At 33.3% G+C, this 12,298-nt stretch overlaps 1 protein-coding gene across 2 annotated transcripts in view; it reads left to right on the forward strand.

Moving 5' to 3' along the window:
• ADGRB3 (adhesion G protein-coupled receptor B3) overlaps nucleotides 1-12,298 on the forward strand; it is a 754,183-nt gene that overhangs the window by 421,021 nt on the left and 320,864 nt on the right. For both annotated transcript variants that reach the window (XM_054491608.2, XM_054491609.2), the window contains exon 14: nucleotides 11,612-11,714. In XM_054491608.2, the coding sequence (XP_054347583.1) occupies nucleotides 11,612-11,714 (103 nt within the window). The remainder of the gene's footprint in view (nucleotides 1-11,611; nucleotides 11,715-12,298) is intronic.

Consider the following 12,298-nt stretch of genomic DNA (forward strand, 5'->3'; position numbering starts at 1 on the left):
GCTAACAGTATTGTATTAATTCTTTTAAACTAACTTCCCCTGCTATCGCAACTCTCAGAACAGTTCTTAATAAAGGGTCAAGGATTTTTTCTATAATAATTAATTTTTTTTTGAGACGGAGTCTAGCTCTGTTGCCCAGGCTGGAGTGCAGTGGCGCGATCTCGGCTCACTGCAAGCTCCGCCTTCCAGGTTCACACCATTCTCCTGCCCCAGCCTCCCGAGTAGCTGGGACTTCAGGCGCCTGCCACCATGCCGAGCTAATTTTTTGTGTTTTTAGTAGGGATGGGGTTTCACCATGTTAGCCAGGATGGCCTTGATCTTCTGACCTTGTGATCTGTCCGCCTCGGCCTCCCAAAGTGCTGGGATTGCAGGCCTAAGCCACTGCAGTAATCATTAATTTTTCTATCTGATAAAATATCTTATATAAGACATCTTTAAAAGTAAGGCACACAGAAGTTTAATGTTTGTACTATGAAAATATTTTAAGAACAGAAGATTGAAATATGTGTATTTTGTAATTTTACTGTATAAGTTTGTGTGAATTGAACTCAATAGGGAACATCTTCTTATTCAACATAAAAAGTACAAATTCATTCTATGTGTTCAGTTATTATTTACAAATTTTTATAAAATATATTCCTTGTTGAGGATTTTACTAATTATCTGTTGAAAAATGTGAAGCCACATTTGTTACACACAGAAATAATAAGAGTAGGTTTGCTGTTAGGTTTCCAGAAATGGTATATTTTGGTATAATAATTTTCATAATTTTTCTCATAGAGACTATGAAGGAGGAATTGTTGTAATGCTTTGAATAAATATAGTTTAGAAATTGTCCTTCATACAAAGACAAAAATAATTTTTCATGTTGACTCTCTCTTTTATTGAGATATTTCTCTTCTTCTCTTAGCCCTAATATACATTCCACTGTCCTTTAAGCTGCAATTTTTATTTTACTATTCAATTGTCTTCCCTTTTAAAGTTAAGTAGATTCAGATTGTTACTTCAACTGAAGGAAATATGCCTCAGATGAAGTTCAAACTAAATATGTGCTATTCTCAGCCCGTCAACTTCTTTCTTCAGAATAATTTCTTATAGATAGAAAGTATGGATGGGCCAGGCATGGTGGCTCATGCCTGTAATCCCAGCACTTTGGGAGGCCGAGGCGGGTGGATGACTTGAGGTCATGCATTCAAGACCAGCCTGGCCAACATGGGGAAACCCTGTCTTTACTAAAAATACAAAATTTAGCCGTGCATGGTGGTGCGTGCCTGTAGTCCCAGATACTTGGGAGGTTCGGGTGGTAGAATCACTCAAACATCAGAGGTGGAGGTTGCAGTGAGCAGAGATCCCACCATTGCCCTCCAGCCTAGGTGACAGAGCAAGACTCCATAAAAAAAAAATGTATAGAACCATAGGATATTAATGCTGTAAGGTCTTTTAGGGTTTAGTGTGAGCTAGAACTCTCATTTTATAGATAAGAGAACTGAGATCCTTATCGCTTAGGTGACCCGCATAAGATTATATGTCCATTAGGTAACTGAGTTATAATACAACTTGTCTTGTTTGCTAAAACCAGGACTCTTCTACTATATCTCATTCCCTCTATTCTGTTACTATTTATTATTTTAAGCAAGACAAACCATAGACTTCTATGATAGCACATGAGTATATCTGTATCTGTTGCAGAAAATCTTCTAAGAGCCAGAGTGGGTGGCTATGTGTGGGCAGTTTCAGGCAGCACTGGGGCTGGCCTGGTGGCCCCAGCCCAGGCTGTCAATACCAAGGCTTGAGTTTGTCACACCTCACACTCCCCCATGACCACTTATGTGCATGTCCAGCCCAGTTCAGAGGGTCCTTTGAGAGAGTGAGATATTGAAACACAGACCACACTCACGTTAAGGAATTAGAAAACATCCATATCTTGGCAAGCTCATAAACTGCTCTGAGAATTTTGACTTACTTTTATAGCATTTTTGGAGGCCAATTTGGCAATACCAAGAGACTTAAAAGTGCTTTGTCATTGATATAGCAATTCTACTTCTAAGAATTTATTTTAAGGAAATAATCTCTAAGGAAATAGAAAAGTATATCCAAGTATACCCTCAAGCCAAGAAATCAATAAATGGTTATAGACAATCATTTATCTGATTCGTTTAATAAGTTCAGCTTCCAATTTTGTGGGAAAGCAATGAAAGTTCTGAGTATGTGAGCAGTATGTCGTTATCCTGTTAAGGCATGAAAAATGTAGTCCTGTAAAAAATGCATCTTATGTAATGATTAACATTAAAGACATTATAAAAGAACTAATAAAATTATATGTAAATTCCACTATAGTGGAATAAAGAAAAATACAGATGAATGAAAACTAAAGTGTCTTCATAAACCAAAAGTTACTACAAAATTATTTTTAAAGAAAGGAACAAATTTCAATAATGCAAAAAACACAGGCATTTCTTGTCAAGTACACTAACCTAATTAACATAAATGAGGCTGTAATTTTTATATATTCAGAAAATGGAACTCATTTGAATTCCTAATGCTATAAAAATTAAAAATGAATAGAAAAATAGTATTGGAAATAATAGAAAATTGAAGACATAATCACTTTTACACCAATGCACACTGAAAGCAATCAACCTGAAGCGGTCTGCTCTCTCCAGAGCTCATGCCCTTAGGTTTAGGACCTAAACTTTGAATCTTCCTTTTTAATTCTCACTTTGCAATGGAATATTCTAGTTTTGTGACGTTCTGTACCTTTTTAGAATGTCCTCTCATGAAAACATTAGAAATTTAAATTATCTATGGAAATAACAAATTGGCATAGCTTATAGTATAAAATATTGTGGTATTACTTAGTGCATTATTTTTTAAAATCTGGGTTTAGTTTGGTCAGATATTTTAAAAGTGAATGTAAATCTCTGATCACTTGGCATTTTTAAAATTCTAGATTCTACATATCTTAGCAACCTACAGTGAAATTCTAACTCCTTTCAAGCTTTAAGTAAACCCAATCCTACTTTGTAGCAGCTGACAGCTGATTTTAGTTTTAAAAACAAAGATATTTAGCTTTAAACTTTTGATAAAGTACCCAAATTCCCATACTGTATGAAATCATCTATTTTATTTTGGTCTTATTTAAATTGGTCTATTCATTTAAAACATTTATGAAAGTTTCATTTTTGAAGCTACATGAACTATAAATCTAAAAATGGAAAAGGACTATGGTAATTTTACTAACTTCCATTAAACCCATAACATCTTTTTGTTGAATCTTATTTGGCAATACTGTATGTGTGCTATTAGTTCTGCCATCTCCTCCATTGGTGCTTTTTCTATAACTGCATTACATTTTTTATTGTGTTAAAAAAACATAAAATTTACCATAATAACTATTTTTAGTGTACAGTACAATGTTAACTATATGCACTTGTGTAACAGATCTCTAGAAACTTTTCATCTTGCAAAATTAAGACTATACACATTAAAGCACAACTTCCCTTTTCCCACTCCCTCTGACCCTTAGTAACTACCATTCTATTTTCTGATTTTGAGTTTGACTGCTTTAAATACCTCATGTAAGTGGAATCATGCAGGATTCATCTTTTTGTGATTGATTTATTTCAATTAGCATAATATCCTTTGGGTTCATCTGTCTTGCAGCACATGATAAGATTTTTTTTCTTTTTATACGGCTGAAGAATATTTCATTGTTTATGTATATACCACATTTTCTTCATCCATTCTTCCATTGATGGACAATCAGCTTGCTTCCACCTCTTGGCAATTGTCAATTATACATGATGAACATGGGTGTTCAAATATCTCTTTGAGATCTTTCTTTCAATTCTTTTGGACATATACTCAGAAGAGAGATCATTGGATTATTTTTTATTTGTTTGTTCAGAAACTGCCTACTGTATTCCAAAGCAGCTGCACCATTTCACATTCCCACCAACATTGCATCAGGGTTCCAATTTTCCCACATCCTTGTCAACATTTGTTATGTTGTTTTTTTGTTTTTGGTTTTCTTGTTTTGCTTTGTTTTGTTTTGTTTTTGACACAGAGTCTCGCTCTATTGCACAGGCTGGAGTGCAGTGGTGCGGATCTCAGCTCACTGCAACCTCTGCCTCTCCGGTTCAAGCAGTTCTCCTACCTCAGCCTCCCAAGTAGCTGAGATTACAGATATATGCTACCACGCCTGGCTAATTTTTGTATTTTTATTTGTTTATTTTTTTATTGGTAATTGTTCTTTTTTTTAATTATACTTTAAGTTTTAGGGTACATGTGCACAATGTGCAGGTTAGTTACATATGTATACATGTGCCATGCTGGTGTGCTGCACCCATTAACTCGCCATTTAGTGTCAGGTATATCTCCTAATGCTATCCCTCCCCTCTTCCCCCACCCCACAACAGTCCCCAGAGTGTGATGTTCCCCTTCCTGTGTCCATGTGTTCTCATTGTTCAATTCCCACCAATGAGTGAGAACATGCGGTGTTTGGTTTTTTGTCCTTGCAATAGTTTACTGAGAATGATGATTTCCAATTTCATCCATGTCCCTACAAAGGACATGAACTCATCATTTTTGATGGCTGCATAGTATTCCATGGTGTATATGTGCCACATTTTCTTAATCCAGTCTATGATTGTTGGACATGGGATTTCCCCATGTTGGCCAGGCTGGTCTCAAACTCCTGGCCTCATGAGATCACTACCCTCGGCCTCTCAAAGTGCTGAGATTACAGACATGAGCCACCCCGCCCGGCCTGTCTTTTGTTTTTTAATAATGGTTATCCTAGTGGGTGTGAGGTGATAAACCATTGTAGTTTTGATTTGCATTTCTCTTATGATTAGTGATGTAGAGCATCTTTTTATATCCTTGTTGTTCATTTGTGTACCTTCTTTGGAAAAAATGTCTATTCAAGTCTTTTGCCCATTTTTTAATTGGATAATTTGGTTTGGGTTTTTGTTGTCAAGTTTAGGAGTTATTTATATATTCTGGATGTTAACCTCTTATCAGATACATAGTTTGCAAATATTTTCTCCCTTTTCATAGGTGGCCTTTTCATTCTACTCACTGTTTTCTTTCCTGCACAAAATTTACTTTGTTTTGTTTTTTAATTTGATGAAGTCCTATTTGCTTATTTTAGCTTTTCTTCCCTGTACTTTTGGTGTCATCTCCAAGTTCAATGATTTGAATGTGTTTCTCTATATTTTCTTTTAAAAGTTTTATAGTTTCTAGTCTTATGTTTACGTCTTAATCCGTTTTATGTTGAGTTTTTTATATGCTGTAGGCACATGGATATCCAGTTTTTCCAACACTGTTTGTTGAAGAGATTATCCTTTTCCCATTGTGTAGCCTTAGCACCCTTGTCGAGGATCATTTGACCATATACGTGAGGATTTATTTTTGGGCACTCTATTCTGTTCTGCTGGTCTATATGTCTGTCTTGACACCAGTACCATACTTTAAAAATAATCATTACTGTAGCTTTGTAATATAGCTTGAAAATAGAGAATATTTTTCTTTCTTAAGACTGCTCCAGCTGTCAAGAATTCTTTGAGATTTTATGTGAATTTTATATTTTTTTCCATTTCTGCAAAAATACCATTTGGGTAGATTGCTTTGGGTAATATGGACATTTTAACCGTATTAAGTCATCTAATTCATGGACACAAGATTTCCTTCCATTTATCTATCTCTTCCTTCATTTTTTTCAGAAATGTTTTATAGTTTTAATGTATAACTCTTTTTCCTCCTTAAGTTTACTCATATTTTATTTATTTTGATGCTTTTTAAATGGGAGTCTTTTATTAATTTCCTTTTAGATTGTTCATTGATAATGTATGGAAACACAATTGATTTTTGTGTGTTAATTTTCTTGCATTCTGCGACTTCACTGAATTTGTTCCTTAATTATAACAAGATTTTTAATGTGTGTCTGTGTCTAATCTTTAGGGATTACTACATATAAAGTCATGTCATCTATGAACAGAGGTAATTTTACCTCTTCCTTTCCCATTTGGTTGCCTTTTATTTCTTTTTCTTACCTAATTGCTGTTTGTAGGACTTCTACTACTATGTTGAATAAAACTGGCAAGAGAGAGCATTTTTGCCTTATTTCTGATCTTAGGGGAAAAACTTTCAGGTTTTTTTTGTTTTGTTTGTTTTACCATAAAGTGTGATATTAGATGTGGGTTTTGCATATAAGACCTTTGTTATGTTGAGATAATTTCTTCATATTCCTTGTTCATTAAGTGATTTTATCATGAAAGGGTGTTGAATTTTGTCACATGCTTTTTAAAAATCAATTGAGACAATCATGTGGTTTTTGATCTTCATTCTGTAAATGTGATGTATTACACCGATTGATTCTCATTTGTGGAAACACCTTTGCATTTCAGAAATAAATCTCTCTTTGTCATGTTATATCAACTTTTTAACATGCTGCTGAATTTGGTTTGCTAGCATTTTGTTGAGGATTTTTGCATCAATATTTATTAAGGATATTTGTCTGTAGTTTTCTTTTTTTTTTATATAGTGTCTTTGTCTGATTTCAGTATCCAGGTAATACTGGACTCTTATAATGGGTTTAAAAGTGCTCTCTGCTTTAATTTTTTGGAAGACTTTGAGAATGAGTTGTGTTTATTCTTCTTTAAATGTATCGTAGAATTCTCTAGTGAAGACTTCTGGTCCTCTAGGCTTTTGTTGAGAGGTTTTTGATTATTGATTCAATCGCTTTACTAGTTATGGGTCTATTCAGAATTAAAACTTCTGCATGATTCAGTCTTGATATGTTATATTTTTCTTAGAATTTGTATGTTTCTTTTAGGTTATCTTGTATGTTGACATATAATTAATTGTTCATAGCTGTCTCTTATGATACTATTTACTTCAGTGCCATCAGTTGTAATGTCTTCTTTTTTTTCTGGTTTTTGTTATTTGAGTCTTCTCTCTTTCTTTTTACTTACTCTTTTTAAAAAGGGTTTGTCAATTTTGTATATTTTTTCTCCAAAAATCAACTCTTAGTTTTGTTGATTTTTTCATGGGTTTGCTATTTTCTATTCTGTATATTTCAGCTCTAATCTTTATTATTATCTTTCTTCACTAACTTTGGGTTTAGTTTATGCCTCTTTTTCAAGTTCTCTGAAGAATAAAGTCAGGTTTTGATGTGAGATCTTTCTTCTTTTTTAATGTAGGTGTTTACTGCTATAAACTTCCCTCTTAGTACCTTTTTGCTGCTTCACATATGTTATGTGGTATGTTGTATTTTCATTTTCACTTGTCTCATGATATTTTCAAATATTTCTTGTGATTTCTTCTTTAATCCACTGGTTGTTCAAGAGTGTGCTGTTTGATTTCTACATATTTCTCAATTTTTCAGTGTTTCTCTTAGTATTGAGTTCTAGTTTTATTCCGTTGTAGTCGGAAAAGATACTTGGTACGATTTCACTCTTCTTCAATTTGTTAAGGTTTGTTTTGTGGCTTAACATGTGGTCTATCCTGGAAAGTTTTCTGTCTGCCCTTGAGAAGAATGTGTATTCTGTTGTTGTTGTATGGAGTGTCCTGCATGTTCCTGTTAGGTCCAATTCATCTATAATGTTATTCATGTCATCTATTTCCTTATTAATTTTCTGTCTAGGTAATCTGTCTAGTTAATCTGTCTATAGTTATTAAAATGGGATATTAAAATATCCCGTTATATTGTTACTATTTATTTCTTTCCTCAATTATTTCAATGTTTGCTTCACATGTTTGGGTGCTATGACATTAGTGCACATATATTTATAATTGTTATACCTCCCAAGAGAATCAACCTTTTTATCATTACATTGTGTCTTTTTTTGTCTCTTGAGACAGTTTTTGACTTAAAGTCTATTTTGTTTGATATAAGTGTAGCCAACCTCATTCTCTTTTGGTTATCTTTTACATGGGATGTTTTATCCATACCTTTACTTTCAGTCTATGGATGCCCTTATATACAAAGTAAGTCTGTTGTAGACAACTGAATTGCATTTTTAATCACTTTTTATGCTCTCTTTAAGATATGGTTCATGTGCCTTAAACTTCTTAAGACTCTGCAAAACAATGTGAAGATTAAGTTGGGTTAACTTTGAATGATTAACTCTATATATTTTGAAATGTTTTATATATCAACTAGCATAAATCTCAAGGACAGAAAATAATTTTATTATTTGAGTCATGAAATCCATTTGGCTGTCAGATTTGCTTTTCTAGCAGTGAATGCAAATGTGCAGCCAACCAGGGAGCATTAGCAGATCACAAAGCCTGACATGGCATATCAGAAGCCAGCTATTCACTTGTGCAAATTAGAATAAATTCATGGAATAAATTAAAGACAATTTTGTACACTATACACTTTTTAAAAAGGAAGCCATTGCATAATGTAAATTTGCTTATTTTTTCCCTTTTATTAAGCATTTAATACCACGATATTGGCATTACATTTTAAATCAATTTGTTAAAATTTTGATATTTTTATTTAGTATTTGCTTGTTAAACAAAACACTCAAACATGTTTTAGGTATTAAAATCTTCCAAAGAATAATACAAATGAGGACATATAAATGATAGATAAAAATCTTGTTCTCATTGAGCTTATTATCATATGGAAAAAGACACGCGTAGAATTGATGGGTGCTTTGGTAGAGGTAGGTGCACGTTACTGTATTGGGGCACAAGGTGTCAGGGATTCACATGAATGGTATTAGCACACTGATATGCATGAATAAATTGACACATATCTCTTCTCAAATATATTCTAAAAATATTAAAACATACACACATTTTTTCTCTCTCTCTCTTTCTCTCTCTCTCTCTCTCTCTCTCTCTCTTTCTCTCTCTCTCTCTCTCTCTGTCTCTCCTTCTCTCTCAGCAAAAGCCATAGGGTTGATTCTGTCCTCTAGGGAATTTCTCCACCAGGCCAGTTGAGCAGCTGATGAACCTAACACAGTGTAATATACCCTGCAGAAGGCAACTTATTGTAGCTACTTTGCTCCTTACAGACCAGCCATTCAGGGCCAAAGTCTCCACATTCCCAAACACACAGGCAGCTTCATAAATATCTTAACAAAATTGCAGTCTTCTTTATAGAATACCCACATCTGTGTTTTCCAGTAATGTATCCACTCATGGAACTTAAACATAATAGAGATACCTTTCTAATATAATAATTATCTAATAATAATTAAAATGAGCAGTCATTGGGTTTTATTAAAAGCCGGTAACTAGGATTATAAACAGAACCAGAATAAAGAGACAAGTGGAATTTGAGTGAAGCATCAATATTTTTGTTTTGCAAAACCAAACCAGAACTTAAACATATTCAGGCTAATCCAAAAAAGGAACTTACATCTATTTGTTCAGGACTGATTGTTCTCTGGGAGAAATGTTCATAATTTCTCTGGTAATGACAGGTGGATATTTCCCCAAACTCTAAGCTGTATACACCATTCTCTGGGAGGCCTGTCAGCTGTGCTAATATGATCAACCACCCAGGATCACCTCTCAACTTTGTCAGTTTCTCTATTCTCACTTGGTTCCCTGATCACTTTTACTCACAGAAAAACATGGAGGAATAATTTGGCAAAGGAAGCTTGGCATTTAGACCTTAGTTTTCTGTTCTTCAAAATGTACTGTACCTTCAAATGACTCATTTAACATTTAATGAAAAAAAAGGAGAGTTAACCAGCTCTCTCCGTCTGCAACAATCTTCCTTTTAACAAAAGCAAAATAGATTTATGCTTTGTTGTTTTTTACTCTTTACTCTTAGGCTGAATAGCTTCCTGAGTGTTTAAAAAAGTGTTACTTGACATTACTGCGTACATGAGAAATGCACTTAAAAATGTTAACCCATGCGAAATAGATGTATAGTTCCTCTGCTACTAGATATAGTAAATTCCTCCAACCACGGAGTAACTCCGCATTTTTTTCTGATGAAATCTTGTGCCAAAAACCATCTCATTAGAGAAAAACAAATCTCAAAAAAAGCAAGGTTCAGCATGGCTCCACCATATCAGAACTATGTGACTTAAATGGTACAACCACTTTAGAAAACAATATGGGAGTAACATAAAATTAAGTATGCCTTTACAGCATAATCAAGGAATTACACTCTCAGATATTCACCTTAGACATATGAAAATACATATCCATACATAAAATGTGTATGGTAATTATTTGTAATAGCCAAATATCATTAGCTATTATTTCTAAAGGCTAAAAATCAGAAATAACCTAAAGGTTTTAACCTAATTGATAAATACATCAATAAATTGTGCTGTATTTGTACCATAGATTATTATTCAACTGTAAAAAGAAACAAAATAAACGAATCTCAAAAACTTTATGCTAAATGAATTAAGTTAAAATTAAAAGTCTATGTACTGTATGCTTCTATTAAAATGAAATTTTAGAAAAGGCAGAATTATAACAGCAGCATGTCCATGGTTGCCTGGGAGCATGGAAGGGTAGGGGATGAAATCCAAAGGGACTTGAGAAAACTGTTTAGGGTGAGGGATTGTCTGTTTATGTTAAGTGTGGTGGTGCTTACATGGTAGTATACAATTATCCAAAGAATTAAACTATGTACTTAAAATTGTGAGTTTTATCTGTAAATACTGCCTCAAAAAACAAAAAAGAGGAAAAAAATTAAATGATTTTGTCATTGATACCTAATGTGAATTCCCCAGCATAGTACATGCCCAATGGAAGAGCATGTGGTTTATTATTTCACAATTCCAAACAGGGATATATTCACACATAAACACACACTCAAGTGTGTTATGAGTAAAATTAAATCATCTTTAAATCTCTAAATACTAGAAGATCTGCAGCATTTTACATATTTTGTGTGAAAACCTACGTATACTAGAAAAAGTTGGTTCAGTTTTATGTTTATATTGATAGATAATTTCTTGTAAACTATAGATATGATTTTCTTAAAATAACTTAAACTTCTTTGTAAATGAAATATCTTGGTAAGATATTTCAGGCAAAATGTCTTTCTTAGTTTGAGAGTATTGAGATCAAGCAGTGGCCTGTCAATCTCTATTGCTGAAATAAATTATGGTCAATAATTAGCAACAGCATTTATTTCTATTTAAACTCTATTTGCTCTAATGTTACTCCACATTCCAATTATTTATTGCATTGTGTTTTGGGATAATCCATAAAACACCAAGACAGCACATTGCAATAAGAGTATTTGATCTCCTAGAGAACAAAATTCTTAGGTCCTCCTTGATATAAATGAATTATATTCATTTAAATATTGTCTGAAGGTTTGAATTCACAATCCATAACTCCTGTAGATGAATCAGATTTAAGTAATCAAAAGCTTGTCAGTGCTGTTGCTTTTTCATATTTTCTGCATCTAAAATGGTAAAATGGCCTTTTCTCCCTAAGTTTTCTGTTCCACATAAGGTTTCATTACAGCAGTAAAATGTGTCTTCCCATGAATAACACTACGATTTATGTTTTTGCTTTGGATGCATTTATTTGAAACCATCCCAAAATGTATTGAGCAGTAGGAATTTGTGCTTTTCATCAATCATTTCTCCTTTTAATTATAATTACTCTGTTGCAGAAATTATACTGTCATTAATTCCAAAATCATCGTGGTCACAATAAGGCCTGAACCCAAAACAACCGATTCGTTTCTGGAGATAGAACTAGCTCATTTGGCTAATGTAAGTACCATCCACTGGGCATTGACTTGCTTATGGAATTACCTTTTTAACAGTCATTCTTTCAACTGACAACACCAGAATACATTTTCTAGACTTTTATAGTTTCAAATGAACTAACTTGTTATGAGTATATGTATTATAAAGAAACAGAATGATTATTCTATGCTTTTTTCATGATAAAATTCTCTTCAATTTATCCAATGAGTATATGTATTATAAAGAAACAAATAATGGTTATTCTATGCTTTTTTCATAATAAAATTCTCTTCAATTTATCCAAATAATAGTTAATAAATCATTTATCAGTGCACACATCTTTACCAAGCTTTGTGCTAGGCAGTGGAGAAGATAAGGTGAGTAAGAGCTTGTTAACTGTGGTGGTGTTTACATGGTAGTATACAATTATCCAAAGCATTAAACTGTATACTTAAAATTGGTGAGTTTTATCTTTAAATAAAACTCTATCTCACAATGTGGTAGGAAAGAAAAAATTTAAGTTGCATACCGCAGTAAAAGTTATAAACAGTGCAAAGGGGAATGATTAATTCAGAGGAAGGGGTTGCTGAGTGGGGTGGGTAGCGTAC

This window comes from Pongo pygmaeus, chromosome 5 (assembly GCF_028885625.2).
Source record: "Pongo pygmaeus isolate AG05252 chromosome 5, NHGRI_mPonPyg2-v2.0_pri, whole genome shotgun sequence".
Lineage (NCBI taxonomy): Eukaryota > Metazoa > Chordata > Mammalia > Primates > Hominidae > Pongo > Pongo pygmaeus.